The following is a 23,716-nucleotide window of genomic DNA, read 5'->3' as shown; positions in this document are numbered from 1 at the left end:
ATTTAATTGATCTCAAAGAACCAGGTTTTTGGATTTTTTTTCTTGTTTTCTATTTCACTGGTTTCAACTTAGATTTTTGTCATTTTCTTTCTTCTGCTTCCTTTGGGTTTACTTGGCTCTTGTTTTTCTGTTCTCTAAAGGTTTCCCCAGGGGGAATTTATTTTAGAATTTTCTTCTTTTCGGAGATGAGTTCAATGCTAAATATTTCTTCTAAGTTTTACTTTAGTAGCATCTCATACATTTTTGATACCTATCCATTTTTGTATTGTTTCAAAACACTTTCAAACACTTTACACTTCCCTATAATCTATACATTATTTGAACTATGTTATGCAATTTCTAAGTATCTGAGGATATTCCAGATATTTTTCCAATATAGTTGCATTGTGGTCAGGTACCATAATTTATATGTCTTGAATCCTTTTACATTTATTTAGACTTGTCTTATGGCTCAAAATAGGATCTATCTTGGAAATTGTTCCGTGAGCACGTGAAAAGAATATGCGTTCTGTTGTTGGGTGAAATGTTCTATAAACGTCAAAAGTAACATGTAGTATTATTTGCGTTGTTTTCTCTTCTATATCTTCACTAATTTTTTATCTATTTGTTCAATTAATTATTGTGAGAGGGATATTGAAACATCTGACTATAATTGTGGATTTGTCTTTTTCTCCTTGCAGTTCTACTATTTTTTTCCTGTATTTTTAAGTTTTTAGTTATCAAAGGGACAAATGTTTAAGATTGTTATCTTTTCTGAAAGACATGGTTCCTTTGTCATTATAAAATGACCTTTTTTATCTCTGATAATATTTTTTGCTTTGACATTTATTTTCTTTGATATTAAGATATCTATTCAGGCTTCCTTTGATATGTGTTAGAATGGCTCATTTTGTTTTATTCTTTTACTTTTAATTCATTTGTGACTTCATATTTAAAGGTTTCCCTTTTTTAATTTTTTTTTAATTTTTTTTTTTTTTTTTGAGATGGAGTTTCACTGTTGTCATCCAGGCTGGAGTGCAATGGCATAATCTCGGCTTACTGCAACCTCTGCCTCTCGGGTTCAAGTGATTCTCCTGCCTCAGCCTCCCAAGTAGCTGGGATTACAGGCATGCACCACCACGCCCAGCTAATGTTTGTATTATTAGTAGAGACAGGGTTTCGCCATGTTGGCCAGGCTGGTCTTGAACTCCTGACCTCAGGTGATCCATCCACCTCAGCCTCCCAAAGTGCAAAGTGCTGGGATTACAGGTGTGAGCCACTGTGCCTGGCTAGGTTCTCTTTTAGGTAGTTGATGTATTTTGGATATTCGTCCCCTTCAAATCTCATGTTGAAATGTGATTCCCCAATCTTTGAGGTGGGGCCTAGTGGGAGATGTTTGGGTCATAGGGACAGATCCCACATGAATGGCTTGTTGTTGTTTTCTCCATAATGAGTGAATTCACAAGATCTGATTGTTAAAAAGAGCCTGGCACCTCCTTCGCTCTCTGTTGCTCCCTCTCTCACCATGTGTCACATCTGCTTCCCCTTTGCCTTGTGCCATGAATAAAAGCTTCCTGAGGCCTCACCAGAAACTGAACAGATGCTGGTGCCATACTTGTACAGCCTGCAGAATCATGAGCCAAATAAAACTTTTTTCTTTATAAATTACCCAGTCTCAGGTATTCCTTTATAGCAATGCAAAATGAACGAATACAGCAGTATATACTTACATCTTGCCTTTTCATCCAGTCTGCAAAACTTTGCCTTTTAATTGTAGTGTTGACACGATTTAAATTTAGTGTAATTATTGATATGGATGGGTTTACATCTATCATTCTGCTCATTGTTTTCTTTGCTGCTCGTGTTCTTTGTTCTGAGTTTCCTCTTTTTTGTCTTCTTTTGGATTATTTTTATTATTCCATTTTGTTAACTTGACGGTTTAGAAAAATGAAGACCTCTCTAATAAGGTGATACTTGAACAGAGACCTGCAAGAAGTGAAGCAGCAAGCCCTTTGGTTGTCTCAAGGAAAAGCTTTATAGATAGAAGGAAGAGCAAGTGCAAGGTCCCGAAGCAGAAGTATATTTGACGTTATGGAATAATAACAGGTGACTGGTGTGCCCGGAATGGAGTAGAGAGGTAGGAATAAACATAGGGAGGAGACAGTAGAGAGGGATTGGGAGTTTGTGGGTGGGCTAGAAGCTCATTTCTGGGCACATAGAAGTCTTTGGAGGAACAGAGTTTTCTGAACTTCCACTGCTTCAAGCAAAGGTGCCTGCCACCATCCCCCTACTCCCACAAAGTAAAATGAAGCTTTTTTGGAATCACCACCACGATCTGCCTAATATAACCTCTGGACTAATCTGTTTATGCCTATTTGCCCATTTTATAATGGTCTGCACAAAAGTCCAGTACCCAGGTAGTCACTCACTCATCATTCTCTTTCCTTCCCCAAAACATGAGCTTTCCAATGTGCCCTTTGAAACTCATGATTCATTTTCACAAAAATCCCCTTTATCCTCATACTCTTTTTCTGAATGTTCCGGGTACAGAGTGGAAGCCGGCACTTCCCTGTGGACGCTAATTCTTTACTTCTCTCTCAAATGTTTTCTTTCCCATGAGCTTTATAACATTGTCCTGGAAGACAGATAGCACACTGGCCTTTCACTGTTACTTCCAGATCATTGTATTTCCCGCCTGTCCCAAATCCACACCTTTTGGTGACTGCGTTATCAGACTAGAAATGTATATTCGTATGTTTAGGTGTGATAGACGAGATCCAGCACACCTTCTAGTCTTCTTCCACTTTGCCAACGTCTGCCTTTAAATATTGACAGTTCTGTGGCAGAAAGTTTTCCCTATTTTTGTTCCCAACCTCAAGCCTGTGGTTTTAAAGGCTCTTATGCAAAGTATATCATTAGAGTCACACCCAAAATAGGCTGGGGGTGGTGGCTCATGCCTGTAATCCTAGCACTTTGGGAGGCCGAGGTGGGTGGATCACTTGAGGTCAGGAGTTCAAGACCAGCCTGGCCAATATGGTGAAATCCCATCTCTACTAAAAATACAAAAGTTAGCCAGGCATGGTGGCAGGCACCTGTAATCCCAGCTACTCGGGAGGCTGAGGCAGGAGAATTTCTTGAACCCAGGGGACAGAGGTTGTAGTGAGCCGAGATCATACCACTGCACTCCAGCCTGGGCAACAGAGTGAGACGCTGTCTCAAAATAATAATAATAATAATAATAATAATAATAATAATAATGGGTATATCTAAATATAGAGTGGGTTAGAAGATAACAATAATAGCAGCAACAACAAACACTGGGCAAATTACTGATCCTCCTTGTGGCTCAGTTTCTTTATCTTTACTTGATGATTAGATATCTTCTTCATTTACTCAAAGATGTTACTCCAATAATTATCTTCTGCCTCTCTTGAATGGTCAGATTTTTGCTACCTACTGATTGCTTTTCATCAACATGTAGTTATTTTTTTTTTAAACATCTTTACAAAACATTCTCTTGGCCTTACTTCCCTAGCTTGCTACTGTCTGTTTCTCAGCTCTTCTTTATAGCAAAACCCCACCAATTATGCTTTTTCTCCCACTTCTGCACTAGAACTGCCCTTACTTCCACTGCACTATTTTTCTTCAGGTCACTAAATCCAACGTCAGTTCTTAGTTCTTATCTTACTTGTCCTGTGATCTCAGAGGACCCCATGCTCCCTTGGTTTTCCTCTCATCTGGCCGAAATTCCTTTCTAGTTTCCTTCACCGGAACTCCTCCCCAGTCTCTTCATATTGGATAGTCAATGGCTCCATTCTGATTTCTATTTTTGTCTCATTCTACACTCACCTCCTTATGATTTTATGCAGTCTCATGGCTCTAACAGCCATCTATATACTACTCATTCCCAAAGTTTTATTTCAGTAAAAATAAGAGAATTTTTAGCTTAGTTCTCTTTCTGAAACTTCTAGGTCCTTTATACAACAGCTTATTCAACATCTTACTTGAATATCTAATACAACGCTACTTTAAGTGTGGTTACTACTTTTAGTATAACCACACTTAAAGTAAATGCTACTTTAAGTGTGCTACTTAAGTGATAATAAATGCTACTTTAAGTGTGGCCACTTAAGTGTGGTTCATGAACTGATGCCCATCCACAAACTGTGAATAGTCTTCAATGAAATAAGCACAAAAATAAGAGTAAGAGGTTGGAAACTTTTTTTTTTTTTTTTTTTCTGAGATGGTCTCTCTCCTTGTCACCCAGGCTGGAGTGCAGTGCTGCAATCCCAGCTCGCTGCAACCTCCATCTCCCAGGCTCAAGCGATTCTCCTGCCCCAGCCTCCTGAGTACTTGGGATTATAGGAGTGTGCCACCATGCCTGGCTGATTTTTGTATTTTTAGTAGAGACAAGGTTTCACCATGTGGCCAGGCTGGTCTCGAACTCCTGACCTCAGGTGATCGGCACACTTCGGCATCCCAAGTGCTGGGATTATAGGTGTGAGCCACAGTGCCTGCCCGAGCTTTATATATATAAAGGGGAGTTTACCCGTCACAGAACTAATGGAATATACATATATATATATATTCCACATATATAATATATATTTATAAATACATATATTATAAAACATATATATATTCCATTAGTTCTGTCCCTCTAGAGAGTTCTGACTAATACACCCCATAAATTGGAAATTGAACTAGTTCTTACCTGAGATAGTTTGACAAGGACTGGTCGAGTAGACATCACAAATTCAATATAGTCACTAAAAAAGGTAATATTATTTAAATAACATTTTATTTACTTTAGATTGCCTAAGTATTAAAATAACATAAACTTTAAAAAGCTGTCATGGACAACCTTGAATGTATCTACTCTATTTATTTACACATTCATACATACATACAGGTAGTACATGAAAGAAAACTCACTGTAAACAATTAAACAATATGAAAGACCATAGGGGTAAAAGGTTTTATCCGTTCACCACTGCTACCTTCTCCTCACCGATTCTAATGATCTGTCTATAGGTCATGTTTCTTCGTAGTTTAATATGTATTTTTTATATAGAAATATAAGTGGATATACACATGATTTTAGTTTTTCCATTATTTAAATAAATGAGATTGTACTCATAATGTATTATTCTGTAATCCGATTATTTTCCCCACTAAATCATATACTTGGAGATCATTTCTGGTCAGTTCACATGAATTTGCCCCCAAAATAGTAATAGCTTCCAACATAATTTTAAAAATTATTCCCTTATTGTTGAACATTCTGATTCTATGTTTTTGCTATTATAACACTGCTACCATGAATATGCACTTACTTCTTCGCATGTGCCTTTTCCAATTGAGCAAAGTGTGTGTAGGATATATTCTTAGAAGAAAAGTGCTGGGTCTAGGGTATTTACATTTAACATGCTGATATTCTTGAGGTGCCCTACAGAAACTCTGTACCCATTCACAATTTAATCAGCAATGCATGCGTATGATCATTTCACACTCTCACTGTCCCTGAATTTTACCAAACCTCTCTTAAGTTTTGCTAATCTCATGAGTAAAAATACATTTTTTCTGTTTTATTCATTTATTTATATATTTATTTCTTTATTTATTTTGAGATGGAGTCTCGTTCTGTCGTCCCAGCTGGAGTGCAGTGGTGCGATCTCGGCTCACTACAACCTCCGCCTCCCAGATTCAAGCGATTCTCCTGACTCAGCCTCCCCAGTAGCTGAGACTACAGGCACGCACCACCACGCCTGGCTAATTTTTGTATTTTTAGTAGAGACAGGGTTTCACCATATTGGCCAGGCTGTTCTCGAACCCCTAACTTCGTGATCCGCCCACCTCGGCCTCCCAAAGTGCTGGGATTACAGGCGTGAGCCACTACACCCAGCTTTCTGTTGTTTTAATAAGCATTTTAGTGTTTTTATCAATTGGCTGTTGATATTCTTTCTATATTTTTCATTACTTGCTTCTCAATTTATTTGTAGAATAATATATACATATATGATCAGATATTATACATTTTCAATCATTTGATATATATTGCAATATCTTTTCTCATTCTGCTATTTGTTTTTGTTAATGGTGTTCCAGTTTATTCTTAAAAATTAAGTCACACCCTAACTTTAAGTTTTATGAGCAAGAAATGCCTCAGATATCTCTATATTGTTCTGGACATATCAAGAAGTCATGACCATTTGTCATAAAATACTGAGAACTTTTCCTTCTCTTGAAGAGATAGATGTTCTCCTAATATTTAAGTACAGTATAATAAAATGAACACGGTTTCATTTATTTCAGGAAAAATAAGAAGCCTTTCACAAATATATATATTTTTTAATTTATAAGGCCTTATTCTAACTCCAAGTTGCCTCTTGGATTCAAAAGCTGTTAGCAAGTATTCTTTCATTTTCTTCCACGGTTTGGACCTAAGGAAAATTAAATGGCCCTTTTACCACTTAAATTTCCGCTGCAAATTTTAAAGCAAAGTTTCAGATCCTGATAGAACCAGATATTATGTGTTAGGGCAAAGGCAGTTAACATTGTTTAAAGCAAGCTTGTCCAACCTGCAGCGCCATGGGTCGCATGCAGCCCAGGAAAGCTTTGAAAGTGGCCCAACACAAATGCATAAACTTTCTTTCTTTCTTTCTTTTTTTTCAGCTCATCAGTTATCGTTAGTGTTAGTATATTTTATGTGTGGCCAAAGACAATTCATCTTCCAATGTGGCCCAGGAAAGACAAAAGATTGGACACCCTGGTTTAGATTCCTAGTCGCTGCTGCTTTAATCTGAACTGTTACTCATCTTCCCTGTCTAAAGCAAAGATAATGAGGTACAATGCAGTGGTAAGGATGGTGAACAGTGGCCTTGAATTCAAGCTGCTTGCCTTGAAATTCCTGCCATCCCACTTGCTACCTATGTAATTTTGAGCAAGTTTTCTGATCATTTTCATTCTCAATTTCCTTTTTTAAAAATAATTATAACATTAGTTGTGAAGAAGAAAAATGACAAAATATCTAAACCACCGGGTATATGATAAACACAAATTAGCTATTATTAATCTTATCATCAACTGGGATAAATACTTATCTGACATCCATATGTACTATTAACATCTTTCAAGTCGAATCTAGATAGAGCATATCACAACATTGGTATGCTTGCCAGAGGCTATTTTTTATTTTTCGGTAAAAATTATGACAATGAGAATAAAAACTTAACATCAGATACATTATCAGTTTGACTTATTATGGTACAACTATGACAAAACAATTCATGTTAAGAATTTAGTACCACAAACTAATGACCTCTGAAACATAACGCACTATCTTTGTTAGTCTTTGTTAGCAGGGCATCAGGTATTATAGTATTCCGATTTAAAAAATATTTTATAGCCACTAAGGTTTTGGGTTTGAATAGATACCGTTTAAAAGCAAAAACAAATAAATAAACAAGCGCATAAAATTGTGTGTTTTCTGCGTGTGTCTAACATTAGTTGAGTGCTTACTATATTCCAGAAATAGGTTGCTGGGCATTACACAGTCTAGGGGTTTTTGTCCTTTGGTTTCCTTCCTGCTTAACAAACAAAACAAAAAACAAAACAAAAAAACTGCTTCGGAGATTGGGGATTAAATTGAAGAGGGTAAAGTAAGCAGTTTTCTGGGGTAAACGCTATAAGGTTTTAAAATCTCCAAATGTTCCCTGCATTTGCACTGTCTACATTTAGGCATCAACTTTTACTACCTCTAGGATTAGTTTTTCCTTTCCCAATCCATGTTGACAAAGTGGGTCATAAAGATACGTACATAGTTTGCCCAGATCTGCCCTCAATCTGCGAATCAGTTTCTTCGTTTTAGAAAATCTGAAATGTAAAAGGGAAAGGGGCTGGGATCGCGTGGGGAGGAGGAAAGAAATGGAATCCCGCGTGGGCAGGCGGCTGGCCAGGAGCACATTCCCCTAGCCTCCCTTTGCGCCAGCCCCGCGGCGCTGGGAAGCTCCTCCCTGGCCTTTCCTTCCTCCTTCTCCTCCTTCTAGGCGGCACTGGCGGGCGAAGCGTGAGCGCTGCGGTATTTTGTCCCGAACGGTGACCCCTCCTCCCAGGCAGGCTGCGGCGGCCTCGGTGGCAGCGGAGCACGGAGAAGAGGCCCGGGCGGCCCGGCGGCCTGGAGGCCGCGAAAGGTGGAGGCCGGGCCGCCCTTGTGCACCGCAGGATTGACCCGGGAAGGGGCAGAAGCTAGCGAGCCCCGCCCGGCCGCCGGGAAGGTGGGGGAAGCTCCGTGCACCCCTCGCCCTCCGGCCGCCGCCGCCCCGCTGGCCCTGCAGCCGTCGCCGCTGCCTCGGGCCACAGCCCCGGGCTCGGCGGTCCCGGCTGGGGAAGGAGGGCGGCGAGCGCGTCCGGAGCCGCCGGAGATGGCGGGAGGGCACTGCGGCAGCTTCCCCGCGGCGGCGGCCGGCAGCGGCGAGATCGTCCAACTGAACGTGGGGGGGACCAGGTGAGTCGGCGGGTAGCGGGCTTGCCCCGGGGATGCCCTGGCGGCCTCCTCCTCCTTCTGGTGTCGACGGGGACCGAGAGTCGCAGGAACGAGGGCGATCGTGGGAGCCAAGCCTGGAGGGGAACGTGGGGGCTTCCAGGCGGGAAGAACGTCGGGCGGATTTTGGAGCTGGTGAAGCATCTGCTCTGGGAAGGGAGAGGCAGAAGGGACGCTTGGAATTACCGAGGACCGGGCCCATGTGGCAGAGTAGCTGCTGTCCTGGAATGCCAACCTTTGCCCCTCCCAACAGGCAAGGAGAACCATTACACAGCCTTCCTTACCTCATCTCAGATTAGAGTGTATTTGAGGACTTTATTTAGTAGAAGCCTGGCTTTGTGGTTTGGATGTTGGAGATGAACCTGCCTTCCTTTCTCTTTGGTCAACGAGGTGTCGGTTTTCTTAGGGAGGAGTGCGGTGTTCTTTTCCGCGCCTAATTAGGGGATTTGTAATTTGAAAGATTTCTGTGATGGGAGTGCAGTAGGTTTGCAGTACCTAGTTATTTATTTTCAGAATTTCTTGGTGCATGGGCTTGAAGGATCTGTTCAACTTTTAGGACAGTGTGTCCAGAAACTGCAGTTTGAACATTTGCTTTTAGGAAGCTCTGGATATTGGCACGGTGTGGCGCCCTTGGAGTAAACAGACTGAATGCTCCTCTCTGTCTGTTCCCTTTCTGGCCTTCCGCCCCCCCCCGCCCCCCCTTCTGTGCCTGTTATTAAGTTTGTTGGGGGAAAAAATCATAGTTTTTGTGGGTTTCCTATAACTTATGAGTCACTCCTCTCAGAAAAGGGAGTTTGCCAGCTGTTTGAAAGAAGGATTAGTTGAGTTTTAGGCTTGGTAGGAGATAAACAAGGAAATGCTCTGGAATACAGTTAATTTTTCTGTGCTTGAGAATATGATTTTCAACCAGCATTTTAAAAGTATTTTAATGTCTTAGAACCGTAGTGATAAAAAATGTCTACTGTAGTGCTTTAATCCTAAACATTTGATAGTTTTCTAGAATTTAACACAGAAAACCATGGTACTTCGTTCTTAGGGTTTTTCCTCTTCCCCCAAATCAAAACTTAGATAATTTACAACGTTATTGCAGTTGTGTAGAAACCAGTCTTACGGAGATTTATGTCTCCTAATGTAAGAAATGGAGTTTTTCCTAAAATCACGTTAAAATATTGGAAGTTTGGTCACTTGTGGAATAGCCCGAAAGAGGAGGCCTGCAATGTGTGTTGATTATACTGAAGAGTAGCAGTATAATCAATCATTTACAATCCTACACTGCTTTCTACTTGCTATTGATAGTTAATGTATTTCTTTTCTTTAATTTTCTGTTTTTTTTTTTTTTTTTGAGACGGAGTCTTGCTCTGTCGCCTGGCTGGAGTGCAGTGGCGCGGTCTTGGCTCACTGCAGCCTCTGCCTCCCGATTTCAAGCGATTCTCCTGCCTCAGCATCCCGAGTAGCTGGGTTACAGGCGCGCGCCACCACGCCCGGGTAATTTTTGCATTTTTAGTAGAGACGAGGTTTAACTACCTTGGCCAGGATGGTCTCGATCTCCTGACGTCGTGATGCTCCCGCCTCGGCCTCCCAAAGTGCTGGAATTACAGGCGTGAGCCACCGCACCTGGCCGATAGTTAATATATTTCTATTCAGACATTCACAAGGGCATACAGTATTATTGTAAAAATTAAGCAGTATTGTTATTTACTGTGTGAATGGCTTAATACTGAGTGAACTCTTATTAGAGACTGCAGAATTCATTTAAAAGTTTTAACTCATAAGGCGGTTATCTTGGCACTGTAACTTTTTTTTTTTTTTTTGAGGCAGAGTCTTGCTCTGTCATCCAGGCTGGAGTGCAGTGGTGCGATCTCGGCTCACTGCAAGCTCCGCCTCCCAGGTTCGCGCCATTCTCCTGTCTCAGCCTGGCACTGTAACATTTTATCTTGTGTTTACATTATTTATGGAACTTGAGCTTATCAGGTTCTAATTTTTTCTAAGTGATATTAGCAGAGATACAAAATAATACATTTATTACTGGTTTGAACAGTTTAGAAGACATGAAATTGTTAGTGGGAATGGAAACATTAAAAAAAACTTCAGAAAATTGTTAAGATAAAATGGCTTATAAAATAAGTAGTAATGGTATGGCCCGTAGGAAACAACATCCGACTCCATATTCTAAGAATATTTTCTAGATTTGCTTTGAATCATACACTCGTGCAGCATTTTACAGCTAGATGAGATCTAGAAGTCACTTGTATCTTGTACAAAACACAGTGTAACATAGTCACTTAAGCCACTGTAAGAGAAAAATCCTGATATGATTGCCACTGAAGTTCAGGAACTGCTGTGGCATAGAATTGAAGTTCTGAAGTGATAGAGTAAAACTCAAAAGGAGAGTTTGTTGGGAGCAGAGAAGCATATGCTATCGGTAAGGTCTTTTTTTTTTTTCTCAGGAGAATAGACATGAAAATGGATATACTCAAAGGAATTATAGAAATGACTAATTTTTATGGTTAAATACTTTGTGGGTGATTCAGAAAGTAGAGTAGATGAAGTTTCATTTATAATTGTTAGTATTCGTTATTTACAAAAAGTAATGAAGTGAATTCACTATGACTGAATTTATGATTAATTCTGTTATGGGTAAGTGTGATTTTGGGCCTCATGCAAGAGGGCTGGGACTAGCCATTGAAGACTCCCGGACAAAGAGCTTTTGAGTCAGGTATATGTTTTCAGTTCCCAGGCTTTATCTCTAACTAGCCTAGCAACCTTGGACAAATATTTTGATGCTTAGTCTATTAAAACGTAAAGTGACAGACAGTAGTACCAACCTTATCAGATTGTTATAGGAATTTGAAGTAATAAATGTGAATTGCAAGGGTTAGTGGCATTATCAGTACTTACAGTGCAGAATAAATAACTAATTAGATTGCTTCTAAGTTAATTTAGTAGGAGGCAAGTTGCATGAAGTATAACTGTGGATATGCAAATTTCTTTAGTAATTCCTTTGCTGAAACCAGATTGTACATGACTCTATTCTTGGGACACTATGGGTATGGGATAAAAAACAAATCAAAACAGAAAAGGCTTTCAAATGATTATGCTCATCATGTGTAATTTTAAGTGTGTTAGTTTTCATGAAGTTATATTTGAGACTAGTTTTGGGGCCAGAAATTTAAAAAAAAATTGGTGGGGACGAGGGTCTAATTCCTTTGCCCAGAAATTCCAGATTACTAACCTTTCCCCAAAATGCTGATTAAAATTGAAACTGATAATATGATTTTAAGCAGACCTCTGTGATTTTCTAAGTAGCACATAATTTTAATTATTTGGAATACAATTGGTGAATAAGTGGCGAATATAAAAGATTGCAAGTTATAAGCTGTCCTCATTTGGAATGAATTTGACGGCCTCCAAAACAGTGAATCTGCGATGTATGAATCCTTGGATCCTTCAATTTACCATTGACTGGATTTGCTTTGATTTTGGACCAAGTCAGTTTTCTGTGACTGGGGTTATCTGTGTATTTTTTATTTTTTCTTAAGAGTCTACTAAGAAATGCATTTAGGAGTATTTGCAGTGTTTTCTTAGATAAAGTGACACATTTATTAATCAGATAAATGGGCATAGGAACTGCTTATAAACACCTAGACTGTCCATAACCTATGAAATTAGTTAGTAGTCAACTTCTAGGTGTTCCCTAAAGTACCCCTTACTGTAGTTTACATTTAAATGTCTTTAATAAATGAATTGTTTTACTGTCTTTCCTTCAGTTAGCCAATGAAAGAATACTTTTCCTTACAAATTGTAAAGTTGTAAGTGGGAAGAAGTGGAGATAAACTTTTTTTTATTTCGAGACAGAGTCTCGCTTTGTTGCCCATGCTGGAGTGCAGTGGCGCGATCTCGGCTCACTGCCAGCTCCACCTCCTGAGTTCACGCCATTGTCCTGCCTCAGCCTCCTGAGTAAGCTGGGACTACAGGCGCCCGCCACCACGCCTGGCTAATTTTTCCTATTTTTAGTAGAGACGGGGTTTCTCCGTGTTAGCCAGGATGGTCTCAATCTCCTGATCTCGTGATCTGCCCGCCTCGGCCTCCCAAAGTGCTGGGATTACGGACGTGAGCCACGCGCCCAGCCGAGATAAACTTTTAATTGTGATTGGAAAGCATGTTTTGATAATGATAGAAAATTTATTTTGGAGACTAAGGCACTTTTTATGGAACAGTGCATACACGGCTTCTGCTGTTACTGACACTGAGACTGATACTGCTAAATGGTTTAAGTGGGCAGTTTAGTGACATCTGTGTGTCAACACCAGTGTACTGTGAAAATACTCTGTTGTAACCATAAAATGCCTGCAGATCGTACAGAAGAATCAAGTCTCCGTTTTGTACAGAACATTTAACTGAGTTTTAGAGTGTGATTCTGTTTATCACACATAAGTTTCAATAAACATTTACTGAGTGTGTGCTAGGTGCTAAGAACAGTGCTTTTAGGTCGTCCTCTCTGGCTTTAAGAAAAAACAACATCTACTTTTTAAATACAAAATCCATTTCTGAAACTGAGTTTGAAAGGTGAATGTACAGATAATCCATTTATCAAGATATGTAAAATATTATGAGCCATTGTTGCCTCAGGTGCCTGGATGGACTTGCAAAGTTGAGAGATCCGTGAGACTTCTGACACTACCCTGTATAAGCCTTGGTAGTCACAGTCACCCTGGCCTGCAATCCAGTGCTATTTAATATCCCACTTAGAAGATGGGAATGGGAAGTAGGATGCATTTTGAGGTTTGTTATGCTGCAGTGAGCATAACAAAAAAAAGTAAGCAACTTCCACGTTTTTGATAATTCCAGGCTGCTAATTTAGGTAATGGCAGACAATAGATGGGTGATACAGTATATACATGCACAGCCTGGGAAACATCCCTTAGCCATTTTGGCTGGGGTTTGGCCTGTGTTTCCTGGTGATAGTGCATGGTAACTAGTGCCACTATTCAGTCACCTTGTTTAGTTTGTGTATGAAAGGTAAAAATAAATTTAGGGATTTCATGTAATGCCAGAAAATAAATGTGGAGTGTAAGTAGAGGTTTGCTAGGCTGGGTGAGATAACATTGTAGTTCAAGGTGATATCTTAAAATGAAAATACTCAGAGAAGGGCTGGACTGAGCAAGTACTATATTGCTTTGTTTGCCATATCAGTTTACATAAATTATTGGTTTGTTGTCCCAGTCTACTATACTGTACTTTGGTAAAGATCCTCCCTTGGTAATATACAGGCTTGATCAAATGACAACCTCAGAACAGTGATGTATTTGGCTGAATGATTTTTGAATGAATGAAGTCAGCAGTTGCAAATAGCCCAAGACTGCATATAAAGAAGGTGTTAAATGAGTAATTTACAGTGAAATTACTATGAGCTTAAAAAGAGATAATACAGGATAGGATATTTAGAAAAGCTATTACAGGGAAGGTAAAACCTGAGTGGTATCAAGAAAGATGGATGGATCTTGAATTATTGGACATGAAGAGGGTGATCTAGCTGAATAAAGATACCAAAATGGTAGTAAGCATGAATTTTTTGATGAATTTTTTGGGGATATGAAGAAGTTTTGTCCTATTAGAGGGGAAAACCAGCATTTGTACTGGAGAGATGAGATGGAACCTGAAGGTAATTTTGAATGTTATACTGAGAAGTTGAGACTTGGTGTGATGGGCTAATTGTTGATTCTTCAGCAGAGATTAGCTTATTGGAAAGTAGTATTTTAAGATGCATTATATGGCAGATAACTAGTTGTTTATTGTTATTGAGAGCTACTTGTATAATCTTAACTCTGAATTGAAAGTAGCAACATTTAAAAATATTAACTGTAATAAATATATTGGTACAGCTATAACTATAAAACATCTTGTAAATCATTAGCCAGCATATTAAAACAAGTTAACTAATACTGAAATTTCAAATCATGTTCTCACTTATAATACCAGATGATTTTTAATTGCAGATTTAGTACCTCAAGACAAACTCTTATGTGGATTCCAGATTCTTTTTTTTCCAGGTATGTCTTATAATTCTTTAGTATATATTTTAATACATTTATTTACCAAAATATAATAATGTTTGTCAGTTAAATTTTTTTTTAATAAAAAAGGTTAACTCTTAAAATATATATATTTTTTAACTTGGAAGATAGATAACTTACTTTTAGTGGTCTTTAACATTTGGTAAAGAATTAGCACATTTGTTTATACTCAGATTTTAAAAACTAACTTTAGATTATTAATGACTTCCAGTTTGCTGAGTGGGAGAATTTCAACACTTCGAGATGAAACTGGTGCTGTGAGTATAATAATAATTGATACATATTCCTAAATTAATGCTTATAGTGCTTGGTTCTAACATATAGTTACTCTAAGAATATAGGAAAACTGATATTTTAATAATCACTGAATGAAAGTGGCATAATTTTATTTCTTGTCATATGTAGTTTTTTATAATCAGAGAAGATCCCTAAGTAGGGAATACTATATATGGCAATTTAAGTATTCATGATTAGAGAGATTGTAGGATATGAGCTTACATTGGCATTAGAAGAAATTTTTTTAGATCAGTAATTGAAACTTTAACAGTAAGTGGATAAATGTAAATATTCTAATATTTTTATATTAGAATATAAGGGGTTAAATTAGTAAAGTCCTACAGTTTTTTTATTTTATTTTGGAGAATAACCTTGCGAATTTGTTTGTACAGCATTCGTACAGTGAGGGAGGGAAAGAATTGTAAAGTTTCAGTGCAAAAAAATTGGTTTATCCATTTGGAGGCAACAAAGTGACCAATGGTATTTATTTGCTGTGGTGAGATTTGCAGATGAAATAAGGCAACAAAGGCAGATATGTCCATGTGAAATTATAAAAAGTTATCAGTAATAAGATCTCCACAAATCTGTGATGTTTCTTTAATTTTTGATCTGCTCTAATGAAAACAAAAGAAAATTTATAAAGCTTAGAACAATCTCATTGATTGTATATACATAGTTGATCATAGTAGAAAGAGTTTTATTACTGGCTACTATTTCCCTTTCTAATTGATTTACGTAAGCTTTAAAAGATGTTCAGTTTTTATGGCCAGATCTTTTGTAAATGATTCAGAATAGGTGTTGGTATAAATTTCCATAAAAAGTTATCAATTATGGGCTGGGTGTGGTGGCTTATGCCTGTAATCCCAGCACTTTAGGAGGTCGAGGCAAGTGGATTACTGAGGTCAGAAGTTCAAGACCAGCATGGCCAACATGGTGAAACCCCCTCTCTACTAAAAACAGAAAAATTAGCCAGGCGTAGTGGCAGGTGCCTCTAATCCCGGCTACTCAGGAGGCTGAGGCGGGAGAATTGCTTGAACTTAGGAGGTGGAGGTTGCAGTGAGCCCAGATCGTGCCACTGCACTCCAGCCTAGATGACAGAGCAGGACGCTGTCTCAAAACAAACAAACAAACAAAAGTTACCAGTTATGTATTTTACATTTTTAAGCAATTTGTTTTCCTCTTATGTATTCTGTGGTGCTTTAGTTTAAAAAAAAAATTGTCATTACCTTTCCCCAGCTCTGAAGGAAATTGAGATTAGTAAAAGTGTTATGAGAATAGTATTCTTTTCCACTTTTGACAGCAGTGTGCAGTATTTACTTTTCTCAATTACCCCTGTGTGCATTATTAAAGTACATTGTAGTTTTAATGATTGAACAGTATAAGAAAGTATTATTTATTCATGTTTTCAAAGTATTAATTGAATTCTAGACTGTTTCAGATAAAAATGTTTCCTCAGGTGTCACTTTTACCAAAGGTAGCAATACAAGTGATTTTATTAGACAAGATTTTTTCTGTGTATTAAAATATCAGTTTAATAATAACTATTCAGAGGAAGAAAAAGACACCATCTCAAGAAAAAGTCACCATCTCATGAAATGCACACAGACTACATTCCAATTTTAGAAACATTAAAGTTTAAGAGTGGAAACAAGGAAATGTAGTGTTTAAATAATTCAGACTTCGTTCCCTGTTAGTGTTACAGATACTAAAGTTAAAAGATTAATTTGTAATTTGAAAATAAAACTGTTCTCTTTTTTACAGATATTTATTGATAGAGATCCAGCAGCATTTGCACCCATTTTAAATTTTCTTCGGACAAAAGAACTAGACTTAAGGTAAGAAATGCACTCTTTTTAAAGTAAATTCTTACTGATAAATATGTGTTTTTAGTATATTTTATGAAAGAAAAGGTTTTTTTTTTTTTTCCCTTGAGTTGGAGTCTTGCTCTGTCGCCCAGGCTGGAGTGCAGGAGTGCAGTGGCATGATCTCTGCTCACTGCAACCTCCGCCTCGCAGGTTCAAACAATTCTCCTGCCTCAGCCTCCCGAGTAGCTGGGACTATAGGCACTTGCCACCATGCCCGGCTGATTTTTTGTATTTCAGTAGAGAAGGGGTTTCACTGTGTTGCCCAGGCTGGTCTCAAATGCCTGAGCTCAGGCAATCTCCCCGCCTTAGCCTCCCAAAGTGCAGGGATTACAGGAATGAGCCACTATGCCCAGCCGGAAAAGGTTTGTTTTTTTTTTTTAACTAAGACTTTGATTAAAAGTTTCCTCACACTGAAACTGGATGTGGTGGTACATGCCTATAATCCCAGCTACTCTAGAGAAGAAGCTGAGGCAGAAGGATCCCTTGAGGCCAGGAGTTTGAGGCTGCAGTGAGTTATGATCATGCCTCTGGCCAGTACTGCTGTACTGTTAACACAAATAGTTTCGAAATAGAATAAGAAAGTTTTAAGCTTTTTTTTTTTTTGAGACTGAGTGTCACTCTGTCACCGAGACTCACTGCAATCTCCACCTCCCGGGTTCACACCATTCTCCTGCCTCAGCCTCCTGAGTAGCTGGGACTACAGGCATCTGCCACCACACCCGGCTAATTTTTTTGTATTTTTAGTAGGGATGGGGTTTCACCATTTTAGTCATGATGGTCTCCATCTCCTCACCTTGTAATCCACCCGCCTCGGCCTCCCAAAGTGCTGGGATTACAGGTGTGAGCCACTGCCCCCAGACACAAAGTTGTAAGCATTTTTAATGTTAAACTAGTCATAACCAGTTTCACAAATAAAAACAATGTAACATAGTAATTGTATATATTTATCAAGGCTGGGGAATATTTTTAAAATAAGGACAAATTACAACTGAAACCTAAAATGAATTATTAGTATTAGAAATTCTGAATCTTCCATTTTTTAAAAATTTTATTTCATGTTACTTTACTACTATGAAGTAGCATCATTTCATCTGGATAACATAGCCCTTCCCAAGGCTAGTCTTTTTTTTTTTTTCTATTTTATTTGTTCAACAAATATTTATTACATAACTATTTTATACAAGCACTATGCTAGACACTGTGAGGTATACAAACATAGATCAGAAATAGATCATGCTCACAGGGAATTTATAGTGTAATTGGGGAGATTAAGATAGATATGTATAGAAATAATTGCGATAAAAAGTTAAAAGCAACTAATGCCATAAAAGAATGGTTTCCATTCTATCGTTTGCCTTCTAGAGAATTTATTTGTACTAGCCTGATAGAGCCCTAATCTCTCCTTTAGTGACCCAATTCATATATATGTATATATATGAATGGTTTTTAAGTAGATAACAGAATATTTTAGTTCACATGCAGTTTTTATTTAGACTTTTTAATGATTAAGGATAATAGAAATAAAGAGTATTAGGAGGAAAATAATTTTTAAAGCCTTATGACTATATACATGAAGAACCTAGAATTTTTTCCTTTCACCTCAGATGATAATACAGGTTTCCAGTGTTAGAGAATTTACATCATTTGTTTCTTTGTAGGGGAGTGAGTATTAATGTTCTCAGGCATGAAGCAGAATTTTACGGGATCACTCCATTAGGTATGTGCTCTTTTAATGTTTGGTGTTTATGATTTGACTCATGTATGAAAGTTGCCCTAAATGAAATGTGTTTATAACAGGTCCTAATTTTTGATGGACTTGTTCAGTGCTTAGTTTTTGTGGATTTTCATAGTAAAAAGATGTTGTCAACTCTGACTTAATTAAAATTTTCCTTTTCTTTCCTTATCCTCTTGAACTAGAGAAAATAAAAATGGAGTACTGTTTTTCTGTTTGCATGTACTCTTGACAAGTTTGCTTTGAAATGTTTTTAGTAAGAAGGCTTCTCTTATGTGAAGAATTGGAGCGTTCCTCTTGTGGCAGTGTCCTTTTTCATGGTTACTTGCCCCCACCAGGTATTTTCACTTTATTTAATCTTTTAAAAAATTCCTTGTATCATTAAGCAAGTACAAGCATATGAATAGGAAAAACTGTTCCTTGATTATTGAGTTTTTTGTCTATAAATCTATTAGAAATGGTAAGAACTTTTGATTTTTATAGAAATTAAGTCACATTATATATTGGAGCAGGGGTTTGGCAAACTTTTTCTGTAAAGAGCCAGATAGATTTTGTGAGCCAGAGGATCTCTGTGACAGCCACTTAACTCTGCTGTGTATACTGCATGAAGACTAGGTTTAACTGTAACCACTACAACTTTATTTGCATAAATAGCATTGATTGGGCTGGATTTTCCATGCCCATAGTTTGCCGACCCATATGTTAGAGCACTGGCTGTCAAACTGCTTTTTCGCAAAATTAAGGAATTCTGCAGAGATAAGTCAGTGTCACCTTAGCCCCACTTTAGTTAGAAGAGCCTGCTTTTACTTGTGTTATAATGGACTTCTGAGCAAGATTTCATTTTAAAAAATGCTCCCCTGTCAAATAAAAAAATGTTTGAAAGTATGGGGAAATTCAGTTCTAAAGCAGTTAAATTATTACGTAGTACCTAACACGTAATACCTGTACCATAATTGTAAAGAGTGGCTGACAGACTGAATTAATTACCCATTAATTCAGTAACCTAAAGCTTATTTATTGTAAACAGTATGACAATACCAGAAATCTGTTGACAGAATTTTGTCTTTGTCTTTGTTTTTTTCATTTTCATTTTATTTTTACTTGTAATTTGCAATAATTTGCTATATTGGAAGATGTATTTCGGCTTTAATGAAATTCACATTTTTGTTTCTTTGTTACAATGTGATATTTTTAATTTTTGAAAGGTGAACTTAGGAATGTATTTGTTTTCTTCTTATCTTTATAGGTATTCCTAGTCGTAAAATAAACAACACAGTCAGATCTGCTGATTCTAGGAATGGTCTAAATTCTACAGAAGTTGAAGCCCGGGGAAATGGTACGCAGCCTGTTCTCTCTGGAACGGGAGAAGAAACTGTTAGGCTAGGTAAGCAAAGATTACAGAAATAGAAAAAGAAAAATACCTATGTTTTTAGTTCTGGGTGATATTGAGTAATTACTTTTAAAGATTTTTGCCTCATCTCCTTTTTTATCCAGATTTATCATTTATATCTCAGAAAGGTCTCATTTAACACTTAATTTTTATTTAAAATGTTGTGTAATCTTCTGTCTTCTCTGAATCTTTAGAACAGGGTTGACAAAATTTATCTGGTAAGAGCTGGAGATCAAATATTTTAGGCTTTGTGGGCCACATGTTCTCTGTCAGACCTACTCAACTTTGCCATTGTAGCGTGAACACATAATGGACAATATGTAAACAAGTAAGCATGGCTGGGTTCTAACAAAACTTTTTTTTTTTTTTTTTTTGAGACGGGGTCTTGCTCTGTTGCTCAGGCTGGAGTGCAGTGGTGCCATCTTGGCTCACTGCAAGCTCCGCCTCCTGGGTTTATGCCATTCTCCTGCCTCAGCCTCCGGAGTAGCTGGGACTACAGGCGGCAGCCACCACGCCCGACTAATTTTTTGTATTTTTAGTAGAGACGAGGTTTCACCGTGTTAGCCAGGATGGTCTCGATCTCCTGACCTCGTGATCTGCCCTCCTCAGCCTCCCAAAGTGCTGGGATTACAGGCGTGAGCCACTGCGCCCGGCTCTTAACAAAACTATTAACCAAAACAGGCAGAAGGCTGAAATTGGCCTGGGGGCTATAATTTGCCAACCCCCGGTTTAGAATGTAAAATATTTCTTTTTCCAAAATCAACAGGATTTCCTGTGGATCCACGAAAGGTGCTAATAGTAGCTGGCCATCACAACTGGATTGTAGCTGCATATGCCCATTTTGCTGTGTGCTACAGGTAGTGTATAATTAATAATGCTTTGCTTTTACAGGTGGTAGTTTTAAAATTAATTGTGATTTTATATTTTTAGATTGAAAAGCTATTTTTTTTTAGTCATCAAATTTTTTCCCTGCATATTTTACCCATGTCTGTATCATCTGATTAAGATTTAGTGTACTTTTATTTTCGCAGCTAATTTGGTAAATATTTCTGATAGGCTTTATGTGTTGTAAACATTTCGCAGACAAGTGTGAATTGTCATGTAACTGAGATATCTTGAGGTATTATTTATTGCTTATACCTAGCTTCTGAGACTGTAGTATATAATGATGTTAGACAGGATTATTAATGTGAGCTCCCTGATGGTCTGTCTCTAACGATTCAGTGTTTTGTATTCTATAGCAAGGGAGAGTACATTGGTCATAAATACCACATTTTGGGAAGTGAGGTAGTAAAGCAGGGCAGTTGTTGCACAAGTGATATAGTTTAATATCTAATATGTGAAACTTACAAAGAAGTAGTGTGGTTTTACTAATGCTTACATTCTCAGAGCCTGAGAAGCAATGAAGAATAGTGTAGACCGGTGATTTTTTTTTTTTTAATTGGGAAAGTGATAGGACGTTTAGTTCAAAATCACTGTACTCATTGAGAAATGTTGATGACAGAGAATGGTGTAGAAGCACAAAAGTGGTTGGAATATACTAGCTTAGATTATTATTTCATTTAATTGCAGAAAAATCAAAGATATATAAACTATTTGTTTATCACTGTTGAGTTCGGTTAAGAAAAAATAGTCACCATAAGTTGAAAAATATCTAAAATGTCTTCTAAAGTTTACAGATATAGTTTAAAGAATCCCAGATGTATTTTTTTTTTTTAAATCTGAATTTATGAAAGGTTTGGCATGTCTGGTAAGTGCTGTTTATATCAGTAATCTCAGGTTTATGTTTTCCTTGTAGTAAGATTAAGTGCAGACTTTATGTTTTAAGAGTGTTTTGGCTGGGCGCGGTGGGTCACGCCTGTAATCCCAGCACTTTGGGAGGCCGAGATGGGTGGAGTTCAAGATCAGCCCGACCAACATGGTGAAACCCCATCTCTACTGAAAATACAAAAATTAGCCAGGTGTGGTGATGCATGCCTGTAATCCCAGCTACTCGGGAGGCTGAGGCAGGAGAATCACTTGAACCCGGGAGGTGGGGGTTGCAGTGAGCTGAGATCTCACCATTGTACTCCAACCTGTGCAACAGAGCAAGACTCTGTCTCAATAAATAAATAAATAAATAAATAAATAAATTTTTTTAAAAAGTGTTTTGTGGATTTGTAATTTTAATTATGAAATAGCATGGAAATTATTTTTTGCATAATTTCTTTGGGGATGGTTTTGTATGAGGCAAGACTAATTTGGTAAAGGAATTTTTTTTTTAGGAAGCATTGTTTTGAATTTATCATATGTATTTGAATTGAAATGACTTGTAGACTCTTGTTTACATATTATGTACATATTTTTGTCAATAAGGAATTCCAGAAGAATTGTGAAATGATGAGTGATCGAAGTGTAACAGCGTAACTTTCTTTTTGTCACTGTACACAATACTAAAGATTGCTCTTTTCCAGAAACATGACATTATTACGCAAAATTTAACTCACTGGGTAATAATTGTAAGGAGGATGATGCTATTACATTTTCCAGTCTTTGCGTTTGCATTGATCACGATCTTTCTGTGCTTTCACCAAGTGTCTGACATTTCAGAGCAATATACTCATGTAAAGTGATGAAGGAAGACAATAGAGGACATATTTGGATTTCCTCACATATAGTTAAACCATTCAACACAATGGCAATAAAAAGATTTCAAAAGAAAGAAAAATATTTAAACTGTTTAAAAGTGTAATCTTTTTTACAGGTTGTTTTTCCTCAAGTTTTTGTATCAATAAGTTACAAAAACTTTAGAAAAAGAGTAGTACAGCGAAGACCTGTATGATGTTCTCCTAGCTTCACTAATTTTCTACATGGTTAGGTTTTATGTTTATGTCCCTTTTTCTTGCTGAGTTTATGACAGTGTTACTTCTATTAATGAAGAGTAGTTGTGTGAATTGCTGCCCCCTTGGGGCTTATATTCCACTTCAGATCTTTAATCCTTGTGGAGTTTACTTTTTTGTATGTGGTACGAGATTTAAGGATTTATTTTATTTTCTTCTCAGTGGGTAGGTAATTATGTTCTGACAATTTGTTACGTAAATCATTCTTTGTCAGTGAATCTGATAGCCCATTTTATCTTGCTTCGTGTGTGTATATACTTGGATCTCTTTTTCAGTTCTCTCATGTCCTTAAGACATATGTCTATTCTCATACAATTTAAGGTGAAGTATGTTCATAATAAGTTTCAGAATTTCACAGGGCACGTCCTCTCTACTGTATTTTATTGAGGTCTTCACGTAGGAAATAACTAGACGTAACTATATTCTTCGCATAGCTGTCTTAACCAGTGGGTTGGTTCACTAGGCAGCAGTAAGATGATGGAGAGGTGAAATAATAGAGCATATTCTTGTTTTATACTTTGTTTTATTTATTATTATATATTTTTTGTTTTGTTTTGTTTTTGAGATCTTGAGACAGAGTCTCGCACTGTCACCCAGGCTAGAGTGCAGTGGTGTGATCTTGGGTCACTGCAACACCTGCCTCCTGGGTTCAAGCAATTCTCCCACCTCAGCCTCCTGAGTAGCTGGGACTACAGGTGTGCACCACCACACCTGGCCAATTTTTGTGTTTTTAGTAGAGATGGGGTTTCACCATGTTGGCCAGACTGTTTTCAAACTCCTGGTCTCAGGTGATTCACCCGCCTCAGCCTTCCAAAGTGCTGGGATTCCAGGCGTGAGCCACTGTCCCTGGCATTGTTCTGCGTATTTTAAATGTATTACTTGTATGGAAAGTTATAGAGCAAATATGTACCTTCTTTGTAATTTTTTAAAAAACAGGTAAATTCACACATCTTATTAAGAGTTAAATTCTGTAGTTGTT

At 37.7% G+C, this 23,716-nt stretch overlaps 1 protein-coding gene across 4 annotated transcripts in view; it reads left to right on the top strand.

The window, feature by feature from the left end:
* Positions 1 to 7,978: 7,978 nt before the first annotated feature.
* Positions 7,979 to 23,716, top strand: part of KCTD3 (potassium channel tetramerization domain containing 3) — a 54,554-nt gene continuing 38,816 nt past the window's right edge. Inside the window, exons 1-8 of one of the 4 annotated variants that reach the window (XM_054484331.2) lie at positions 7,979 to 8,485; positions 14,518 to 14,571; positions 14,807 to 14,852; positions 16,633 to 16,706; positions 18,395 to 18,453; positions 18,726 to 18,806; positions 19,715 to 19,852; positions 20,625 to 20,715. In XM_054484331.2, coding sequence (XP_054340306.1) covers positions 8,403 to 8,485; positions 14,518 to 14,571; positions 14,807 to 14,852; positions 16,633 to 16,706; positions 18,395 to 18,453; positions 18,726 to 18,806; positions 19,715 to 19,852; positions 20,625 to 20,715 — 626 coding nt within the window. In that variant the 5' untranslated portion in view covers positions 7,979 to 8,402. Of the gene's footprint in view, positions 8,486 to 14,517; positions 14,572 to 14,806; positions 14,853 to 16,632; positions 16,707 to 18,394; positions 18,454 to 18,653; positions 18,807 to 19,714; positions 19,853 to 20,624; positions 20,716 to 23,716 lie in introns of those variants that run through there. The other 3 variants (XM_054484325.2, XM_054484358.2, XM_054484348.2) reach the window with 3 other exon arrangements.

The sequence above is a fragment of the Pongo pygmaeus genome, chromosome 1 (genome assembly GCF_028885625.2).
Source record: "Pongo pygmaeus isolate AG05252 chromosome 1, NHGRI_mPonPyg2-v2.0_pri, whole genome shotgun sequence".
Classification (NCBI taxonomy): domain Eukaryota; kingdom Metazoa; phylum Chordata; class Mammalia; order Primates; family Hominidae; genus Pongo; species Pongo pygmaeus.
Note: the sequence above shows the minus strand (reverse complement) of the source record. Positions and strands in the feature narration are given on the sequence as shown.